General features: G+C 34.2%; 1 protein-coding gene and 1 long non-coding RNA gene across 2 annotated transcripts; one reads left to right on the top strand and one right to left on the bottom strand.

Moving 5' to 3' along the window:
- Positions 1-543, bottom strand: LOC120167962. The gene is made up of 2 exons (XR_005520088.1): positions 476-543; positions 1-376 (listed from the first exon to the last, which is right to left on the bottom strand). It is a non-coding gene; the product is annotated as an uncharacterized LOC120167962 (long non-coding RNA).
- Positions 544-3,562: 3,019 nt separating this feature from the next.
- On the top strand, positions 3,563-6,163 carry LOC120167956 (heterogeneous nuclear ribonucleoprotein F-like). Its single transcript, XM_039176843.1, has 2 exons — positions 3,563-3,792; positions 5,114-6,163. The coding sequence occupies exons 1-2, from the start codon at positions 3,779-3,781 to the stop codon at positions 5,880-5,882; spliced, it is 783 nt and encodes a 260-aa protein (XP_039032774.1). The 5' UTR covers positions 3,563-3,778; the 3' UTR covers positions 5,883-6,163.
- The last annotated feature ends 17,757 nt before the right edge of the window (positions 6,164-23,920 follow it).

Here is a 23,920-nt window from a genome sequence, read left to right as displayed (position 1 = left end):
TACCGTAGCCAAAGTTGATTGAATGAATAAGTTTGGCATTCATCAGTCCCAAAACCTCCATTACTTCTTTCAATAAAACAATGTTACACCATGGGTAATATTCATAATTTATATACAATTCATAGCATACAGAGTTCAACCTGTAAGTGAAAACATTGTTTGGGACCAAACATGGAGATTCTATAGAAAGGATGGATACCCAAGGCTAAATTAAAGGGAAAGAAGAATCTAAAACAACTGCAAATGCATCCCCTCAGCCACTCTTCTCAGGGTTTGTATCATCGGAGGGCCAAACCACAGTTTCCATTAACCGCTCGTGCATCAGCTCCAAGTTCTCTTCCGAAATCTCGTTGTATATTTGAGCATAATCACATTTCTATAGATAAACATACATGCATGCATGCATGCATGCATACAATGTCAGGGGATACTGCAACTTCTTTATGTAAAAACTAGTGAGAGATGTTCAATTTACCTTAATCCCTTTGCCATACAGATGAAGCCGTGTTATCATCACTCTTTCAGCAAGCTCTTGATTCTCCTATGAGTGACATATACATCAGTTCTACATGAGGTCAGCTGGTTTGATTTTGATATTACGTTCTTCTAATATTAGATTCCTATTCGAATTTTGATATTACATTCTTCTAATATTAGATTCATGTTCGAATTTATCCTAGTTTGCTTAATAGATAAATATTTTGTTTGCTTGTTTATAAAGTAACAGGTAACAAACATTACAAGTGGCGGAAATAGAATGAAATTGTTCAATATTTTGAATTATTATCTTTAAAAAATTCAAAAAAAAAATAAAAACCCTACAACTTGTTTAAAAATAAATATGGGATAAAGAATTTGAAAATATATCAAGATGATGAATAAAGGTTATTCTATGTCAATCAACTTCAATGGTTAAATGGATGGTTGTTATTTTTAGATGTTTTAGAGACTGCTGAGTATTTGAGCATTCATCATCAAATGGTTAAGAGTCTTTTGAATATATACTATCAATTATAATCACTCTAGATTAATAAAAAAAATAAAAAATTGAAGTAATATAGATTTTAGGTATTTGAATGCGGACCTAGGATTTTATGCTAGGGGCTAACTTTTATAATTTTAAGGGAAAGGAAATCTATAAAATAATTTAAGAGGCATAATGATAAAAAAAAAAGTATACTTGAGGACGCAAATCAGCCTTTAAGCGAAAATTAAAAGAGAAAGAGTACCTTACCCGGAATCTGTTTGTGCTTTGTATAATTTGCTGACACTGTTATTAGCATATTGTGGTTCACTCATTCAGTTGCCGATCTACAAACACCAGCTGCTTTTATACAAATGGGAAAACTTGTCAACTTGCGTCGCCTTGATATTAGCAGGCTCTAGCCTTTCAGAACTTGGGGAGCTTCGGCAACTTAGAGGCAGTCTAGCTATTTTCAATCTTCAAAATGTTGTCGATCCTAGAGAAGCTTTGGTGGCAAAATTTAAAGACAAAGAGTACCTTACCGAGTTGATGTTGAAATGGAGTGGTCATACTCTTGATACATCTACTGAAAGAGATGTACTGAGAATGCTTCAGCCTCATACAAACTTGGAAAAGCTATCCATTGAATCTTATGGTGGCACAAAATTTCCTGATTGGTTAGGGGATTGTTCATTCTCAAACATAGCATCTTTGCAGCTTAGCCATTGTAGATACTGCTTCTTATGGCCACCACTTGGGCAATTACCATCCCTCAAAGAGCTTTTTATCATTGGATTTGACGCTGTTGAGAGGGTCGGAGTTGAGTTCTACAGAAACGGATTATCTACAGTCAAGCCCACTAGGCGGCTTTGAAATTTTATGGTTTGAGAGGATGTCGGAGTGGAACGAATGGCTTTTCTTCGAAAAAGATGCTGAAGAAGGATATTTTCCACATCTTCAAGTGCTTCATATACAGAAATGTCCCAAGCTAAGTGGGGCTCTGCCGGACTACCTTCCTTCATTGAGAAAATTAATGATCATTGATTGTCGGTAACTCATGGATTCACTTCCGCATACTCCAACCGTCTACTAATTGCATTTAGGGTATTCAGATAAGGTGTTTTTGAAACATATTCTGCCTGGACTGCACAAGTTTACAATCAGAGGATTCTCCACACTTGAATCTCTACCTACAGGATTAATGCGTTCCCTTAGTTTACGAGGGCTGACAATCTGTGATTGCCCATCTCTTTCGTCGCTTCAAGATAGTATGATGTCCACTTTGAAAAGACTTGATATCATGTGGTGCAAGAGACTAGAATTGCATATGTGGTCAAGTTATGCTTCCCTGCAAACATTGTGGATGTCCTTTAGCTGGCTTTTCTCTACAATGGTTATCCCTTGTTCCCGTATGTAATGGGGTAAGGAGAGATAAGATAGTAGGCTACCCCCAACATTAAGTTGAAAGCAGCTTCCGTAAAAGATCTCCAAATTATGAAATGGCTTCTATAGGATTCGATCCCACCTCAAGGTTAAGAACCTTGTATTCTACCAACTGAGCTGAATGATTATTTCCCAAATATCCGAATAAGAGGATATAATTTAAATTCTCTTTCGGTTTCAGTTTCAGAGGGCCTTAATCTGGTTCTTCCATCTCTCAACTCCCTCATAAGTCATAATCAGTTTGAGCCCAAAATTTGAGTCTTTTCCAGTAGGTGGGTTGCATGCTCCTAATCTCACAATCCTTGAAGTTTCCGACAGTATGGAGCTAAAATCGCTGCCTGAAAATATGCACTCCCTTCTTCCGTCGCTGAACTCGTTGAAGATACGCAACTGTCCCGAACTTGAGTTATTTCCTGAAGGTGGTTTGCCTTCGAATTTGAACTCATTCTCTGTCTCCTTTTTGTGAAAAGTTTACTTCAAGCTTCAAGCACTGGGATTTGCAGAGACTTGGCTCCCTTAAATACTTTAGCATCCGGGGAAGATGTGAAGGTGTTGATTCTTTTCCAGGGGAAGGTTTTCTGCATTCAACACTAACATTTCTTTACATTGCTGAAACTCCCAACTTGAGATCACTCAACAACAAAGCACTCCAACATCTCAACTCCCTTAAAACTCTCAAAATTCGTTGATGCCCTCACCTTCGATCTATGTCCGGTTCGGAGCTGCCAGAAGCCCTCTCTGTTTTAACAATTAAGGACTGTCCTTTGTTGAAGGAAAGGTTGCTGAAAACAAAGGGGAAGATTGGCCTAAGGTTGCTTTGGTCCCCATAGTTGAAATTGATGATGTGGTTATATGAGCTTAACACATCAGCTGCACAAAAGTTTCATCATGGTAGTAACTTGCAACATGTATAAATTCATATAATCCCATATCTGTAAACTGCAATTTGTTATCTATTTGCAATTGGATGCTTAACATATTATGTTATAAATACGTTTAAAATATGATGTATTTATATAAATTTTGACATGATGTAATCTTGTAGCTGATTGGGGTAGGCTGTTATTTGAAGCTGAGTTTAGTATGAAGCCCATATCAGTAGGCCAACTTCACTTTAGCCCAAACCATAGTAAATCCAGAACGGTTCTCTCGTTTAATCGTCTCCTTCCCTAAAAACACAGACAAATATCGCATAAAAGGGTAACTTCAAATCTGGGTTTCCTTCCTTTGAATCGCCTCATTTTTTTTCTTATTTTCCTTCCCACCATATTCTTGTTTCTAATTATTGGGTAAATCGCTGTCCCAACATAATCAGACTCTTCTTCCTTCCCCTTTTCACTTTTCCTTAATAAGAGAAGAGTAAAGTTTAACATGTTCTACAGAGGGTAAAGTTCACTTTGCCATTATTCTTTTTTTATTCTTACGTGTTCTGATTCATATCTGTGATTTTATTTTCTGAGCTTTTTTCTTTTAATCTGTTCTCTGAATTTTTTGAGTCTGGATTTATGAATTTTACAGTTGCGTTTTATTTTTTTGATTTCCTCCTTTTTCTCTTGGATTGTAATTTATGCGTACCTCAATTTTGGCCGTGCTGAGAGAACTAAAAGAAAAAAAAATGAAAAATTTGAGAGAATGGGATGGGCATCGAGCTTAAATGGCTTAAGATAATAGTTATAGAATTGATTCTTTTATTTTCCCTATTTTAATCTTAAACACTGGTTCCAGAGGCATTAGAAGGCAAATTATTGTCTCTATTAATTGTTTATGTAAGTTTTCTGCTTGTTCTATGAAGCACCATCAGCTTAAAATGAGTTGATCCTTTTCCTCAGCTTTTCTCGTTTACCAGCAAGTTAGACATCTGTTTTGCACTTCAATTTGCTTGGTTTTGTAGGTTTGCATTAGTAGTTTTAGTGTTTTGAGCATGGTGACATTTTTCTGGATGCTAATGTTTGGAAGGCAAGTCACCCTGCAGTGCATATGAAGCTTACCCAAGGTTCCATAATACGTGTTGGATACCGTTTTTAAACTTTAGCTAACAGGTTTTTCGGTCTTTGGTGCGTATAAATGTATGCCGCCTTTACGTCATGCTTTAAAACAATATAAGATATCATGCTCATGTTTGAATCTCAACAAATCTCATAGGTTTGAGAACTTTCCCGTCCAAGTACCCTTGTTAACTTTCTGAGTTAATGTCGATACATGCCCAGAAGTCCACACTCGACCACCCCCTGCATTTCTGTAATTCTTAGCGTCCAAGTTTCCATGGGCTCCTAGAGCCCTAGTGCACCATCTTATATTTTGTACTATTCATGATTAGATCCTAGGCTCCTTGAGACTTAGAGGGAGATTTCAGTTACATGGGGCTTATATAAACCTTTAATAGTCAACTGTTTAACGAGTATTTTGGTTGGTAATTGCTCAAATATATAAAATGTGATTAGTCTTTTGAATTGAGTGTAACTAAACTGAAAAGACTATATAATCAAATTGATGAGTCACTTTATTTATGGTTAGCTGTGAATTATATAAAATTAATGCCATATATTTGATTTTTCTTTTTTCTTTGAATCACTGAAAATACAAGTGTCAATCCTTGCATTGCTATCCTATTGAGTTTTAATTACCAGTGTTAAAGAATATATATCAATATTTATTGAAGTATTGACTGGTCTTCTGTATTGCCTTCATGATCTTTGGAAAACGAAGTAAATATACTGATGGAGCTGATGTGCATGAAATGGGCGCAAAACGTCAGCGGATCATTGGTCAAGGCCCTTCATTCTATGGTAATTCACCAGGTTCAAGCTTTATGTACACTGCCCCTCCTCCTTCTTACTCATATGTCAGCCAACCTCCACCTTTCCCTGTCGTTCGACTTCGTGGTCTTCCCTTCGATTGCACAGAGGTTGATGTGGCCGAGTTCTTCCATGGTCTGGACATAGTTGATGTCCTTTTTGTCCACAAAAATGGAAAGTTCAGTGGTGAAGCTTTTTGTGTTTTGGGTTATCCTCTTCAGGTTGATTTTGCCCTTCAAAAGAACAGACAAAACATGGGCAGGAGATATGTAGAGGTTTTCAGAAGCAAGAGACAGGAATATTACAAGGCAATAGCCAATGAAGTGGCTGACGCTCGTGGCAGTTCACCTCGCAGAAACGCCCCAAGGGCCAAATCTAGTGATGAAGCAAAGGAATCCGCCGAACATACGGGGATATTGAGACTGAGGGGATTGCCGTTTTCTGCTGGAAAAGATGATATAATAGACTTCTTCAAAGATTTTGTGCTATCAGAAGATGCAATTCATGTGGTGTTGAATTCAGAGGGGAGGCCAAGTGGAGAGGCATTTGTGGAGTTTGAAAATGCAGAAGATTCGAAAGCCGCAATGGCCAAGGATAGGATGACGCTGGGGAGCCGTTATATCGAGTTGTTCCCTTCGTTTCCTGAGGAGATGGATGATGCAATTTCCAGAGGAAGGTGATTCTTCTGAAAATGTTTTTATTTGCTATTCTAAACTTATCTTTGGGGCTGGAAAATTTTCTTTAGTAGTTTTCTTGGGTTAGAAAGATAAAGTGTTACTGTCCGGTACCTGTGAGTTATATGCTATTATGGGTTAAATACAAGAAGCTACTATCTTTCATTAGGCTTTTTATGGTATACTTGTAGTCTTTGATTGTGGCCCGGCAAACTGATCACTTGGTTGCAAGTCCAACTTCCTCTGGACAGTTTAGGGCAATTAGCTGACAGTAGCATTATTTTGATGTTAGGCATGACTTGTTTCCATTATTTATAATCTTCAAAATGAAATTTGTTTTGATATTTTGTTCCTTCCAAGAAGTGTCCCCAGAGCATGTTTTTGAAATTCCCCAACTTGTTGAAACGGTCTAGACATAATTTGATAACATTAAAAAATAGATCGGTTATTTTAAATCTTCTAATTTCATATTATTCGTATAATTTTTAGATTATTTTAAAAATATAATGACTAAAATTGGCCAAATTAAAATACAATGATTAATCTATAACTTGTGCACATATTATGATGACCAATACCAAAATTTTAGCCAAATTAATCTTATTGTTAGCAAAATTAAAATCAAAATGATAAATTTAGCCCAAAATGTTTACCTCTATTATTTTGACCATTATTTGTTTTAAATTAAATTTAACCCTCAACCTTTTAAAAAGAGTTGGGTGTTATTTTAAATAAAATTATTAATTAAAATATTAAATTTTTAGTGTGATAGATCTGAAATTAAAGGACTAGATCTAAAATTTTCATACTTTATTTTAAATAAATTTGGGTATATAAATTTTCTTAATTTTTTTACTTTTATTAACATATTAAATTAAATTTAACATTTTTTAAAATAACGAATGTTGAATTATTTCCTTGGGGAGTCCCGCACACATGCTCCTGATATTCTACATGGAGTGCCAAGTATATTCCCGGATATATTGGGGATGGGTGGGGGCCATATTCTCTTTAAATTTTTTTATATTTTATATTTTTCTATTAGTAATTTATTTTAATCTTTTAAAATTTTATAAGTTCGTCACCTAACACAAAATCTTTTGTTCATACTTAATATATTCCATGTAATATTTTTAAACAAGTTTCTTTCTAATTTTTTTTTTAAAAATTGAATATATTTATAAATTTAAATTATTATTATTCCTATGATATTAAGGATTAAGTTTATTATTATTTCTCAAAAAAAATACTGTTATTATTCCCAAAATATATCTACCCCTTTCCCAACGGACTAATGTTTAGGGCAGCTCCATAAAAAAAATATAGACAAAAGGATACATGAGGTCCTTATATTTGTCCCAAAAAATCAATGTAGCCTTTGACATTTTTTTCACTTAATGTGGTCTTTGAATTTATAAAAAGAACCCAATGTGATCATTTGACCAACGTTTTCCGTCGTTTACTGTTACGATGTTGATGTGGCACTTCACAGTGCTAACATGGTGATCTACAATGATGACATGGCAGTCCACAGTGACTGGTGATGTGGTAGATGGGCTAAATTGGTTTTTTTAAGTTCAAAGACTAAATTATTTTTTTTCAAAAGTTTAAGGGCTTATTTGATTTTAAAAAAAATAAAAATATTTTAAATTTAAAATATAAAAATATCCAAAATTTTAAATATAATAATACCAAAACTAAAAATTAAATTACTAAAAAAATTAAAAATATATATTATTTTGTTTTAAAAATAAAAATTAAATAAAACTCATATCAAAATTTGCCTCTAAATTCTAATATGAATTTTATTTTATTTTTATTTTGTTGAGATGTATTTGTTATTTCTTGATTGTTTTTAAAAATAAATATTTAAATTACAAAAAAAAAACTCGAACACATGAAGTTCATATCTTCCTTGATTTTATAAAGTTGTATCTAATAGAATTTGGTGGCATAATGTGATATTATCACTTTTTCATAAGATCAAGTTTAAGTGAAGTTTACTTCCCTTTATCATGTTGTATTCACTAAAAATGTTCATCTTAATCCGATAACTATTGTTTATTTTTTAAATTATATAGTTTCATGATAATTTATAAACAAAGTAGTATTTGTTCTAAATACTCTTAACCATTTGACAATGAACGTTTAATCACCATACTACAGTAGCTAGTGCTCAAACATGTGACCTTTAGGAACAACAATGGTTCTTTTAACCACTGAGGTAAGTTGATTCATGTTTAATTCATTTAATTCATTTTTATAAAATTCCAGTGAAATAGAATTTAAAAAGACGTTTAGAATTTAAGATAATTAGATGTAAATATATAAAATAAAATTTGTGTAGGAAGAACAAATTTATATTTATATAAATAAAAGTCAAGTTAAATTCGAGGTAAAAAAAGTAATAGTATATATTTTAAATTTTGAATAATCTAATTGTTATTTTTTGTATTATTATATTTAAGTTTTTGGATATTTTATATTTTTAATTTAAAATATTTTTATTTTAAAAAAAATCAAATAAACCCTTAAACTATTTAAAAAATCAATTTAATCCTCAAACTTAAAAAAATAATTTAATCTATTTATCACATCATCAATTACGTCACTAAGTGGCAGCGGTGACCCCTGCCCAAAATCTTCCCACTCAAATATTAACACCCAACAATTGTAAGCTTGTGAAAGATGTCTCCCACTCTCCAGAGTTTCATGCTCAATAACTTTGCCTTGTCTCTTGTAATTTGATTTTCATTTGTGTTTTACAGCAAAACCCTAAGTCCATCCCTATTCACCTTCCTTTTCTTCAATCTGATGCTTGGTTTTCTATGAATCACCATCGCCTTCAAATGATCCATTTTTGGCCTGCGATTTCTTTTACTCGTCTCTCAAAAGTTTGAGGTTATTCACTTAGCTTTTGTCTCCTTACTACTTTTCAGTCAAATTCAGTAGAGCTTAGATTTAAAGCACTCACCATGTTTAACCGTTTAACAAGTACTGGGATGGAAGAATGAAGAATCTCTTCATTCACCTTGCAAAATCACTTGTTCTCTCTTTCTCCCAAGCTTAGTATTGTAACTGTTCATCCACTACAAGTTTCCTTTTGATTCTGTCTTTCAATGGCACCCACCGGCAGAAGAACATCAAGAAAAACGAGCAAGCCGCGAAGAAGTCGTCACCAAAGGAAGCTTGACAAGCCCAGTATTCAAAAGACATCAATATTGTTGGAGGATTTGCCTTCCAATTCTTCCACCATGAGCTCAGATAATCTTTCCACCAAAGGAGTTGATGATCATATAAGTCCTTGCTCTACGCCGAAAGCTCCGAGGTTTCGTATACCGAAGGTGGAAACATGCCCTCTGGCACCCAAGAAACAAAGGGTTCTCTCCAACTGCTCATTGCAATGAACACCTATTGCTTTCTTTGCTCCTCCGGATTTGTAGCTCTTCTTCTTCTTTGCACATGGGGATATCTCATTATGATGCCACAAACATAAACGCCCCTTCATTAGTTTTAAGATTAGGTGTTTCTTCAGTTTGATTTTACTGAGTACAGTTCAAGAACTTCTTTTATGAGTGATCTAGGAAGAGTAGGGAGAGGGAAAAGTTGGTAGCTATTTTGCTTAGTTTTTTAGCAAATTTTTGTTGGGTTTTCAAGTTTGTAGGGTATGCTAATCACTACATTTAGCTGGGGCTCCCTCTCCAACTAAGTTTAGCTTTAATTCCTTCTTTTTTATATATTTTTCAAATGTATTGTGTCGTAACCGTTTTTCGGGTGGGCCCGAAATTGGGCTTCGACTTGGATTAAACGAATTGGAGTCGTCACCGATCATTTATTTTAAAGCAAATGGGTTGATCGGATACCCTATTTCTTACCTGATCTGCGTCTTTTCAAAGATGTGTCAGATTCGGGAGTCGGTTACAATCAAGGAAGGGTTAGCATCCTTGAACTGCCCTTTCGGTACTACAAAATTTTCAGTTGTCTTAAATTAAGAAAATTGTAATTTAAAATTAAAAGGTAAAAATATGATCACAATTACTTACCTTAGATAGTTTTAAAGGTATACCCTTAAGAGAGCCAAGAAACATGTTAGATAAAAAGGTAAGAAATAAATAAATTAAATTAAAATGAAGAAAAAATAAATTAAATAAAAGATAAGATAAAGAAAAACAAAAATAAAATAATAAGTAATATATAAAATATATAAAAAAAGAAAAAGAAGAAAAATATATAAATAAAACAAATAAATAAAATAATAATAAAAAGTAAAAATAATATATATATATATATATATAATCTAAAAAAATAAAAATATATACTAAAGTAAAAAAATGTATAAAATGTAAAAAAATATTACACGAAAAAAAAAGAAAAGAAAAATAACAAAGCAATTAAATAAAATGAGTAATAAGGAAAATGTGCGTATAAATAAAGTTAAATAAATAAAATAATAATAATTAAAACGTAAATGTAAGGGATCGAATCAAAAGGAAAAACAAATCGATGGGCAAATTTTGAAGAAAAAAATTGATTTAGGGGGAGAATTGAATATTTAAAAATAGGAACTCGCCTCGGGGGTAGATCTAGGTTCGAAACTTCGAAACCCACCCCTTTTTGGTCATCAACGCAACCCACGTTTTGGGTTATTCGAACCAAATCTCAAGAAAAATAACATGCACGTGCGAGAAATGAACAAATCAAGGTAAAAAAAATATGTTACCTTTTATTTCCTTTTCGAATCGTTTACAATAGTTTTGCATTTGTATTTTTACGTGCTTTCCTCTGTATTTTGTATGTAAATCGTGTGTTACAATAGTGAGTTACAATGGCTATTTATAATGCTTCTTGATCATATTTTTAGGAGTTTGAATCATAGTAGAACTCTATCATATTTTTAGGAGTTTGAATCCTAGTAAAATTCTATCATATTTTTAAGAGTTTGAATCCTAGTAAAACTCTAACGCTATGTTTGTTTTATGAATCCCACTAAATCAGGGTTGTTGAGAGTGTTGTACCCGAACAAAAAGGTATGTTGACAGCTGTCCCTCTTTGCCCATAGTCGTGTAACAGGGGTAGGGCAAAGATTAAAAGACATTTTTCGTTTGGTGGAGTTGAAAATTGACTCTGATGTTTCAATAACTCCCTGTCGAATTGAGTTGCAGATGACTCCTCCGTCATGAAGTCGAGTTCATGATATGGAATTAAAGTCGTAGTTCGGAATTTGAATCGGCACGTGGCTTCTCGTTACCCTTCGGTCTTCTTCTTGGATCGGAATCGAACTCATAAATCTTCGTTGACATATAGCTTTTCTTGACTTAAGCTATGTTGTTTGAAAATGGTTGCTTGCCACTAAGGCACGGCTAACCCAAGTCTTCTTCTCGACTTGAAAACTTCGACTGCAACCGGAAAGTAGTGTGATTGATTTGTCATCGAGCTGAATGAAATCGAACTCGATAATTTTGTTGGTAGATAACCCTTCTTGCCTTGAGCTATGTTGTAAATTTGATTTGCCTCTGAGTTGAATGTAATCGAACTTGAAGGTCTTTGATGACTGATAACCCTTCTTGCCTTGAGTTATACTGTAAATGATGTGCCTTGGAGTTGAGCGTAGTCGAACTCGAAGGTCTTTGTTAACAGATAACCCTTCCAGCCTTGAGTTATGCTGCAAATGATGTGCCCTCGAAGCTGAGTGTAATCCAACTCGAAGGCTTTGTGTTTCAAGAGAAACATTTTCAAAGTTTTTTTTTCAAGAGAAACAAATTTCGAGGGTTTTTTGTGTTTCAAGAGAAATTGTCTCAATAGGGACAAAATTTGTTTCAAAAGAAACTGTCTCAAGAGAGACAAAATTTAGTTCTAAAAGAAACTGTCTCAAGGGAGACGAAATTTGTTTCAAGGAAAAGATATTCAAAGATTTTCAAAGATTTTGTTTCAAGGGAAACTGTCTCAAGAGAGACAAAACTTGGAAATTGTCTTAAGACAGACAATGGTGAGCACGATTCCCTTCGTCGTGAAGTTGAAACCGTGGATGGCCACTTCGTTGTGAAGTTGAGCCTTGGAATTGGATATCCTTTGTCGTGAAGTTGAAATCCAGTATGTTGTTTCGAGGCCAATATCCTTCGCTGTGAAGTTGAAATTGACTTCGAAACTGGAAAGTTTGTTGACAAACACTCCTTCTCTGAGTTGGATATCCTCCGTCGTGAAGTCGAAATCCAATCTGGAGATGGATATTGCTTGTGTGTACGATTCCCTTCGTCGCGAAGTTGAAACCATGAGTGGCCCCTTCACCGTGAAGTTGAGCCAGGAATTGGATATCCTTCTTCGTGAAGTTGAAATCCAAGTAAGTTGTATTGTTCCGAGTCCAATATCCTCCGCCGTGAAGTTGAAATTGGCTCTGGAACTGGGAAATTGTTTGTTGACAACCAGCCGTCCCTTCGCTGTGAAGTTGAACTTGTGTTGTCTCGAGTCCAATATCCTTCGCTATGAAGTTGAAATTGGCTCTGAAACTGGGAAGCCCCTTCGTCGTGAAGTTGAGCCTCAAAATGGCACGATATCCTATATCGTGGAGTTGAAATCGTGGATGTGTGGGTACGATATCCTCCGTCGTGTAGTTGAAATCGAGGATGGGCCATTCTTCGTGAAGTTGAGCCTTGACTTGAATATCCTTCGTCGTGAAGTTGAAATCCAAGTATTGTATGTTGCAGGTGGACACGATTCCCTTCGCCGTGAAGTTGAAACTGTGGATAATCCCTTTGTTGTGAAGTTTGGCTTTGAGCTAGATATCCTTTGTCGTGAAGTTGAAATCTACTCTCGAGCAAATTGTGTCGCTTTGAATCCAATATCCTTCGCTGTGAAGTTGAAATTGACTCTGAATGAAATTGAAAAGTTATTTGTCGACAGACAATTGCCCCTTCGCTGTGAAGTTGAGAAACCACCATCAATTTCTGAATGTGCTTTGAATCGAGTAACTTTCGTCTTGAAGTTGAAACTTGACTCTAAAGTTGCAAAGATTATGTATGTGAAAAAAATGATGCTCTAAAATGCATGCATAATGAATTAGTTCTTGTTTTATTCATCGGACAGAATCTCATTTTTTGTCTGCTGGTTCCTGTACGTGGAGGAAAGACCTTAGGAAGATCTGATAATTCACATCAGGATATTGAATTCCCAAAGATGTCCCAATATTCGGTGTTGAATCTCAAAAAATGCCCCAATATCTGATGTTGAATCTTCAAAGATACCCTCATTGTTCCTCATTTCTTGCTTCAGCATTGATTCTAAGTATGAGCTTTGTGTTTGAGAGCCACATGTCATTTACCAAGATCCACTCTAGAGATATTGTCTTGTTTTGAAAAAAAATGTTTTTCTTTCTCTTTTATTTTTAAAGTTATGAAAATATCAAAAAAGAGTTTCGAAAAATGTTTAATCAAAAGTTTTGAAAATATTGCCCCTTTCACGGTTTTACATTTGAGACAAATCATAAAACTAGAGTTCATTGAATATCAAAGAATTAATTACATTGTTAATCCTTCAATAAATTATAGCTATTTGACACGTGCCAAGATCAAATCTATTTTTGGGAAATAGTTAAGTCAGGAAATGATAAAAAAGTCTCAGGTTATTGTGTTTGGTCAAAGGTTTGACATTTTTGTTTATTTGATGCTCAAAGGTTTGATGGGATAGCTTGTATGCTCCTCTATTGGAAGTGTTCTCCGATTCCCAGCTTTCATGGTCACGCTCGGATTGTGCGATGCCTTATCAAGGAATTTGTACGATCGCCTCAGCTGCCCAATTTTTGTATTCAAGCTGCCTTTTCAGGTTTTCAACTCGAATCCTCATTTGGTTTCAAGACGTCATTCGTAATTTACGTCTTGAACCCCCTTGTTATTTTTCTCTATCATACATTAATTACACTGTTTTTTGCAAATAAAGATTAATCTTGATGGGCGGGATGAAATCTGAAGATAGTCTCTTCTGTTTAGAAAATCCATATATGATTAGAAGGGACTTTTAAGGCACGTAACGTAGGTCATGGTTCATGGTTATGAAAGAAATGGATAAAAGGCTCAAACAAGTGTTTAAAGGTGATTGAACCAATGATCAATTCATTCTGATGTCTTCAATCATATCTTGCTCAATTTGAATCTACTCGTATGTGTGTCTCTCTTGATGCTCTATGATCTTCGAGTGGAGTGATTCAGTGATTCAGAAATGATTGTGCTTGATCAATCTCATTTGATGCTCTATGATCTTCGAGTGAAGTGGTTCATTGATTCGGAAATGATTGTGCTTGATTAATCTCATAGTTTGAATTTCGATGCGTCGTTTGAATCGAGAGAATCTTTGCATATGCATATTGTCTTCTTTTTTCTTCAATTTTCCTTTGTTTTTTCTCTTTTTATTTTCTCTTTTTTTTTTCTCTTTTTTTCTCTTTTTGTTCTGATTGAATCTTCGCACTTGGCATTTGGTTCACCTTTCGGTATCTCATTTGAATCAATGTCTTCACTCATGCGAGCAGATTTTCTCCACCTTGCCCCCCAGTGTGGAGGGTGATCCTTGGTTAGGGTTGAATTAGAAGAAAAATACTATAGGCTCAAAAGGGGAACACAAGGGATATATATTTTCTCCTGTTGTGAAGGGGTAAAAAAAGAAAGTCGTTCATCATTTCATACATGGAAGCTTTCACAGAAGAGGTATCCCCAGGGAGATAGATTTTCAGGATTAATTTTATTCACATGAAAACAGTGTAATTAATGCATGATAGAATTATTTCGAGTGAATTATTCTTTCTGCTTCTTACCCCCAACATGTCTCAATGTTCAGGCTCCCTGCGAGATGCCCCAAGTTGTGTCTTAGAAGAATGCTCATGTTCAAATGAACAACTCAATGCCTTGGGTTTTAATGGTATAAAAATGTCAATTTTGAGTCTAAAAAGACAATGGTGTGATTTTATTGACTCAAAGAAAGGTATGGGTGTATCAAAAAGATAAATGCATTGTTAAAAAATTTCAAAGGGAGGTAATGTCAAAATTTGGTCTTTTTGGTAATGACCATGAGTTATTTTGGGTAAAGAATAAAGGTATTTTATTTTGGGGTTTGAGACATGATAAGAAATATCTAATCTTGCCATATGTAGAAAATCTATAATTCTTGAAGAATTAAAAGAATCCTTAATTCATTTAATATTCGAATAACTAAAGATTAAAATTTGTTCAATTGCTCTACCTTAGAAAGTAACATAAATTCAATCGTTTAAAAGATTAAGCAAACATGAAAAATCAAAGACGTGTTCAAACAAAATAATGCTCTAAGTGCAAATGGTATATGCAATGTCCATTTCTTTGGTTATTAATGCCCCTGAATTCATTAGGTTTTGGATCTTGCGCTTCGGTGCCTTATAGTTCTTTGAGGAGTATCTGAATCTTCCAAAAACATGAAATGCTATTATAAATAATCCTTATTGGGGACAAAAATGTTTTATCTTTTAAGAGACAAAAATATCCTGACAGCTTCTGACATGTTGACTAGTCTTCTGTCTTCGTCTGTCACCGGTTGAATAACCTGTCGAACTGCTCCGGCTTCTCTGGATGAACCGTGCAAATGTTGAGTTGCTTTTTGTACTAGTCCAAGAAGTTTTGAATGACTGCATATCTGGCATTTATCTTCTGTTGAACATGTTCTCAACGAATACATCATTGGAGCCCTCAATTGATAAGAACTATATGAAATTCATTTGTCTGTTTCTTGAATTCGTCAGCAATGGTCTCCAATTTCAGCTATCATTTTTCCATTGGTGTATTTGAAGGGACCCCCAAGATCAGTAACCTTCATCTTGCCCCTGCAACCTCTACCAGTCAGTTCTTCCAAGATAGACTTTCATTGTGCTTGATGTTGACCCGGTTCATTCTGAGTCCTTTATAATGCAGCAGAGTAATATAATATTCAATTGTGGGCACCACTTCTTCTGGATTGAATGTGACACATAGTCGCCTTGTAGACTGTCCTCTGCATTTTCATCTCTTGTATTACAACCCCTTTGTCCATTAATGCAAATTATTTATGTCTAACAAACACGTTTTTGGTGGATCAACACCTCTTTTGAATGATGTAAATGATGAAAATAAAATAAAAAAGAACAAAAATGAAAAGAGTTAGTGAGACAACAATAATTAAATCAGTCATAAAAATAAAAGTCATACCCCGCATGATATATACCCCACATGCTCATGATTCTTACCCGGACATGATCTCTATCCCGCAAGTTGATTTTGAACAAGTCCTAACCGCATAAAATTCTAGTTCACATTCTTTGAATATGAAATAAAGCATGAAATAATATCAAAGCAGCCTAGGGTTTGGAAATGAGGTTTTAGGGTGAGCTCTATTTCCCTGTACTCTCTCGGTTTAGGTTCTAAAAAAAGTACCCGAGTTCTCCTTGCTAGTGCCCCCTTGGGCTTGCCAGACCCTTAGTCCTAAGCCTATTACAAGCTTGTGTGGACTAAGTTAAACTCGAGAGGACACATTCCCTTATGTCTGTGTGGTGAATAAATTCACACGAAGACATAAGATATATGAATCCCGAAGGCTACTTGCTAGGTCTGTGCGGTGAATAAATTCACACGAAGGCGTCGCTTTCACCCCTACTTAAATAGGGTTCAGAGCTCGAGTTTAGAGCCTTAAGTGAAAAACAAGCTCAGAAGACTGAAATCATTAGAAAACAATTAGTACAACTATTTACTCGAAAATATAATCAAAAGTAAACAATAAGGATCGAAATGTTACCTTAAAATTTAAACTTACCCTTTTCGTTAAAAAGATAACTGGAAATTACCTTAGCTTGACTCACTTACTTGTCCCCAGCGGAGTCGCCAAGTTGTCGTAACCGTCTTTCGAGTGGGCCCGGAATTGGGCTTCGACTTGGATTAAACGAATTGGAGTCGCCACCGATCATTTATTTTAAAACAAATGGGTTGATCGGATACCCTATTTCTTATATGATCTGCGTCTTTCCAAAGATGTGTCAGATTCGGGAGTCGGTTACAGTCAAGGAAGGGTTAGCACCCTTGAACTGCCCTTTCGGTACTACGCAATTTCCAGTTGTCTTAAATTAAGAAAATTATAATTTAAAATTAAAATGTAAAAATATGATCCCAATTACTTACCTTAGATATTTTTAAAGGTGTACCTTAAGAGAGCCAAGAAACATGTTAGATAAAAATGTAAGAAATAAATAAATTAAATTAAAATGAAGAAAAAATAAATTAAATAAAATGTAAGATAAAGAAAGCAAAGATAAAATAGTAAGTAATATAAAAAATATAAAAAAAGAAAAAGAATAAAATATATATAATTAAAACAAATAAATAAAATAATAATAAAAATTAAAAATAATATATATATATATATATATGTAATCTAAAAAAATAAAAATATATACTAAAGTAAAAAAATGCATAAAATGTAAAAACAATATTACATGAAAATAAAATAAAAAAATAACAAAGCAATTAAATAAAATGAGTAATAAGGAAAATGTGCGTATAAATAAAGTTAAATAAATAAAATAATAATAATTAAAACGTAAATGTAAGGGACCGAATCAAAAGAAAAATAAATCGATGGGCAAATTTTGAAGAAAAAAATTGTTTTAGGGGGGAGAATTGAATATTTAAAAATAGGAACTTGCCTCGGGGGTAGATCTAGGTTCGAAACTTCGAAACCCACCCCTTTTGGTCATCGGCGCAACCCACGTTTTGGGTTATTCGAACCAAATCTCGAGAAAAATAACATGCACGTGCGAGAAATGAACAAATCAAGGTAAAAAAATATGTTACCTTTTATTTCATTTTCGAATCGTTTACAATAGCTTTGCCTTTGTATTTTTTCGTGATTTCCTTTGTATTTTGTATGTAAATCGTGTGTTACAATAGTGAGTTACAATGGCTATTTATAATGCTTATGGATCCTATTTTTAGGAGTTTGAATCATAGTAGAACTCTATCATATTTTTAAGAGTTTGAATCATAGTAAAACTCTATCATATTTTTAAGAGTTTGAATCCTAGTAAAACTCTAACGCTATGCTTATTTTATGAATCCTAATAAATCAGGGTTGTTAAGAGTATTGTACCGCATGAAAAAGTGTGTTGACATATTGCTGATTTTTGGAAGTGTGCAATATTATAATAGCGTGGGTGTAATTTGAAGGTTTTTAAGTGTGATTTTTGTTTGTTTAAGTCAACTTTAGAAAGTGAAAGAATAGGTATTTCTTTCTCCATTGAGAAAATCCTTGAAGTTTTCAAGTTTTATCCATTTTTTCGTACGATTAAAAAGTAATAAATGTTAAGAATTGTTCTTAGTCATGACAATGTACTTACAGCTTACAAACATCGTTGTTCGAATAAAATACTTGTAAATAAAATAACACTTCCTTTTATTATTGAAATCGTTCAATAAATTTAATTTTACTCGATTTTAAATTTGCCAAAATGGGATTATTATGACTACAAGACAGAAACTTTTGAGCGTTGAGCTCACCCCTACATTGCTAAGAGAATCCAATGAACAAACTCGTGCGGGTTTTTATCATTTAGTGGAGAATCCAATGAACTTTCTCAATTGGGCACTCTATCATGAACTTGACAACTACCCCTTTCAATTCTCTATTTCCATCATTTCTTCTTCCATTGCATGCCCTATAATGTATTTCTTTTGTGAATAATGCCTTACACGATTAAAAAAATATTTTCTTTTATGAATAATGGTGAACTTTGTCATTGAAATGATGTACATTCATTTAGTTTCTTCCTAGGTTTGAACAATTTAACATGATTAGTTTTAGTCAAAATTTACTTTGCAGGTAAAAAAGTAAAGGTAATTTTGTGATGGTTGATTGTGGTTAATTTGTGAACATTCTCCATTAATCAGTTCACCTTTTTCTTCCTCATATTTTATCTACCGATTGGTATGGGTTTTCCCATACTTTTGTTGAATAAAAATTATGATAGTCTAATTGGCAAAATTTGAAATTTATTCTTTAGTTTAATAAAGAATGAGAATTGACCCCTCAATTTAAGTTAGGTTAACTCAATTCTTTTTGAACTGATATATTTATAGTCAATTAGTTATTAATTGAATCACTAATGAGTTATTAAATATTCTTTCAACATTTAATTATCACATGAAATTTGTAATAAATGATTATTTTAAAAAAATAACATCACATTTGGTACTTATACTTTAATAAAATATCTAATACGATACATGTACTTTTAAAATGTCTAATGTGATACTTATATTTTATTAAAACATAAGCTTAATTAAAAAAAATATTCATATTATATCTTTTTTTTTGTTTTAGGTTTCTAAATTTTTTTTTGGTCAAGGTAGGTATTTAACATTTATTTGATTACCATTTAAGGTGTATGGCTGTTAATGATTGTTAAAAAATCGATTATTCAATCAGTACTTAACATGTAACATGTTTCTTTTTTATTTCTTTTAATAACAATAATTTTCTAAATCCCTAAAATCCATAAATTTAATAAAATCCTTATATCCAAAATACTAAATCCCTAAATCTTATATATCACTGTCAAATCAACCACTATCAATTATTGGCTATTTGACATAACTGACACCGATTTTTTTTAATATTTCCTTTCTGACACCGTTTGACCAATATTTCCCGAAGTAGCACCCTTTCTGCTGAGCTGGCAAAGGCGCGTCCCCGGGGACGCGCTTTACCCGTGTTTTCGCTGAGTTGGATGTCACGTGTGGAAGGCGCATCCCCGGGGACGCACCTTTCGCCAGCTCGACTGCCACGTATTTTGTTTAATAGTAAATATTTTATTTTTATTATTATTATAAATTAAGTTGAAATTTAATGTTAAATTTCGAATACTATAATTTATATTTTAAATTTAAATTTCGAATAATATTATTTTTATTTTTATTTTAAATTTTGAATAATATAATTTATATTTTAAAAACATTTATCAAACATTTAATGTTAAATGTGAATAAAAATTAACATTAAAAATATGTATGTAACAACCATGAAACATTTAAATAACATAATCAAATTACATAAAATTCTGAAATATAATTATTTAAATAACATTAAATACAACTGGATCACCGATGTCGTCTTCTCGAATGAGTTCCACATGGCGGTGGTTGTCTATTTCGTGGAGGATTTCTTCGTAGAACTTGTTCTTCAGTCTCCTCATCTTCACTATCATCATCAGCAGCATTTTCTTCATTTGGTGTAGATGACGTGGAAGGGGCTGAAGGGCCTGTATAAAATAACGACCCTGGAGGAGTGCTAGTAACAATCCCACCGCTCCCCGGGAACTGTGAAAACTGTGGAAACATTGGCATCGATGTCTGTGATCCAGATGGAGATTGAGGTGTCTGCGGAGAAGCACCATCAGCCAAATAAGATGCATATGAACCATATGCTGGATCATTAAACATAGTCGTATATGCACCTCCATATGGTATAAAACCCTGCGGGCTAGGCATGTAACCTGGCGGGCTAGGAATGTAACCCTGCGGGCTCGGAATGTAACCCTGCAGGCTCGGAATGTAACCCTGCGGAGATGGCATATAAACTGGTGGGCTTGGCATATGAAGTGGAGGGATGGGCATGTACCCCTGCGGCATCGACGAATAAGGATGTTGTGGTGGGACTGATGCAGAACCGGTAGCGCCTTCTCTCCGTCCACGCGTCGGGGGATGATGATATTGAGACGGTTGACGTCTTTCTCGGCGCCTAGGAATGTTAACCCCTCATGCTTCCGCCGAAAGTCGAAACGGCTTCTCATTTTCATTAAACCAGTCCATATAGTTATCCGTAACCATATGACCAGTTTCAGCGTAATATTGTCGAGGGGCCAACAGTGTATATCGGTTCTCCCAAAGCGTAATCCAATCTCTGTGTCTCACCACCCAGTTAACATCTTTCTTTCCTCGTCTATCTATGTTATGCACGTCGTCTAAATTTCTAGGTGCTCCATGAATATATTGCGTACAACCATACTGACGGAGCACGCGATCAACTGGATGCCACTCAATAATAGCATAACATATAAGAGGTATAACCGATATCCATACCTCTAATGACCCACTAAGGTGGGGTGGGATGCAAGCTTTCACTTCATCGCTCGCATAAGGTATCCACTGAAACTGAAATATAAATATACAATTCAAATAAATAAAATATTCTAATTATATCTAGCATTTTAAATTAAAATATTAATAATTAAACAAATTTAAAAACATACCTCAGACCCAACTTTCGTATCAATAAGTAAACGAATTTCCTCTAACCCAGTAGGTATACTTTTATGGTCCTTTCGTTTCATCGACCACCTATGAAATATAATATAAACTAAATATCACCTTATTTAATTGAAAATATTTAAATCAAAATTTAGTTCAAAAATTACCTCAACAATAAGGGGAATACGTATGGTTCATTCATGATCGGGCATAAGAAAGGCATGCGGAACCACACCCATGATTGTAGAAGCAGAAGACATCCACCGATAGCAGTTTTTTTATAATTCGTCGCCCGACACATTTCTCTAAAGAGAAATGCCAAAACTGCAGCGCCCCAACTATATCTTCCAGCTTCATCAAAATCGATCAGATGCCGCAACCACATACAATGCACCTGGTTGCAAGATTTGTCGGGCATCAATATTCCTCCAATTATTCGTAGAATATATGCCCGAGCACATGCCTTTGCTTGATCCTCTGAAGCATTTTCATTTAAAACCTCAAAATTAGCTTTCAACCAAGATAAAGCTATTCTACCTCCATTAAACTCTGGCGGAGCAGCTCCAAGATAATCAATGCACATTGATTGCCAATCACCATCCGCCATACCACACATCATATTTCCGTCGACGGGAAGCCCCAGATGCATAGAGACATCCTCTAATGTAATTGTGGCCTCTCCACATGGAAGGTGAAAAGTGTGTGTCTCGGGCCTCCACCTCTCAATCAGTGCAGAAATTAGGACAGGTTCGAGTTTGCAACCGCCTATAATTGTTGCAATATACCCGAACCCGGCAGAAGCCAAATATGGCAAAATACGTTCTGGTGTCGGTATACGTGGATTTTTAATAAAAGTCTCTAAAATACGATCAGTATCCTAAATAATATACATTATAAAAAATATAAATTAATATAAATTCATAATAACTTTAAAATAAAAATAAATTTAAATATTAACATTAATTATAAAAAATATTACCATATCGCTAAAATGTCTGGAGATATGATCAATATCCAATCGCAACAGCATTTCGTTTTCCATTATAACTGTAGACAAAACAATATAATTAGCAAAAACAAATTAATAATTCTAAATAAATAATAATTATATAAATATTATTTTAATAAAAAAAATAATATTTACATAAATATATTAATATAAAAAATAATAACTATTTAAAAAAATACTAACATAAAAATAAATTTCTTACCACTAATAACAAATTTAAAACTCAAATAGTTGGAGAATTTGAGTTATATAAGAGAGGAGAATATGATTTTGGTGTGAAGAATGAGGGAGGGTTGAGGGGATTTATATAGGGGATGAGGAGGGGTAGTTAGGAAAAACGGATGGGGGCATTTATGGCATTTAATTGAAGGCGCGTCCCCGGGGATGCGCCTTCCACACGTGGCATCCAACTCAGCGAAAACACGGGTAAAGCGCGTCCCCTGGGACGCGCCTTTGCCAACTCAGCAGAAAGGGTGCTACTTCGGGAAATATTGGTCAAACGGTGTCAGAAAGGGAACATTAAAGAAAATCGGTGTCAGTTATGTCAAATAGCCATCAATTATTCTTTCTGTCGTCAAAGTCTCACCGATCAACCGTCCTCTTGATGTCATACATCTTCGCCCAAACAGAATAATTGCAGCACATAGTCACTAATACTGTTTTTAGAGAATGTATGAATTTAGAGTTTTTTCTTGAGAAATTATAAAATTTAGCGTTTTTAGAAAATTATTATTAAACAAAATTAATGCTATTCTAATAATCTCATCATCAAATTCAATCAAAATTCAACCAATCTCCATAAATCCTAAGGTGGCGTTTGGTTGGATGGAATCCATTGGAATTGGTGGGAATTCCACCACTTTCCCATGTTTGGTTCAAGTTTTTCAAGGGAATTGGAATCCCTGATGGAATTCAATTCCCTTGTTGGAGGGAATTGAAATTTGACCATACTACCCTCATCAATCCTTTGGTAACTTATTCATATATTGATTAAAAATATTTTTTTATTATTTCGGGTCAGGTCGGGTCGGGTGAAACTTTATTTTGGTCAGGTCAGATCGGGTTTTTTTAAGTGTGATATTCGGGTCGGGTCGGGTTTGGGTTTAGGGTAAAAAAACCGGACCGACCCGAAAATATATATATAATTAAGGTCGGGTCGGATTAAGTCACTATTTTTATTAAATAAAAATAATTTTTTATTATTTCGGGTCGGGTCGGGTTGGATTTCTAATTCATATATTCGGGTCGGGTCGGATGAAACTTTATTTTGTTCGGGTCGGGTTTTTTAAGTGTGATATTCGGGTCGGGTCGGGTCGGGTTTTTTTAAGTGTGATATTCGGGTCTGGTCGGGTTCAGGTTTAGGGTGAAAAAAACCGGACCGACCCGAAAATATATATAATTCGGGTCGGGTCGGATTAAGTCACTGTTTTTATTAAATACAAATAATTTTTTATTATTTCAGGTCGGGTCGGGTCGGATTTCTAATTCATATATTAGGGTCGGGTCGGATGAAACTTTATTTTGTTCGGGTCGGGTTTTTTTAAGTGTAATATTCGAGTCAGTTCGGGTTTAGGGTGAAAAAAACCGGACCGACCCGAAAAAAATATATAATTTTACCTTATATATTTAGGAATAATTACAATAATACCCCTCTATATATAATTTTTTTCAATTAAGTCAATGTTTTTATTGAATAAAAATAATTTTTTATTATTTTGAGTAGGGTCGAGTTTCTAATTCATATATTGAATAAA

Source organism: Hibiscus syriacus, unplaced genomic scaffold, assembly GCF_006381635.1.
Source record: "Hibiscus syriacus cultivar Baekdansim isolate YM2019G1 unplaced genomic scaffold, ASM638163v2 tig00111708_pilon, whole genome shotgun sequence".
In the NCBI taxonomy this organism is placed as follows: Eukaryota; Viridiplantae; Streptophyta; class Magnoliopsida; order Malvales; family Malvaceae; genus Hibiscus; species Hibiscus syriacus.
Note: the sequence above shows the minus strand (reverse complement) of the source record. Positions and strands in the feature narration are given on the sequence as shown.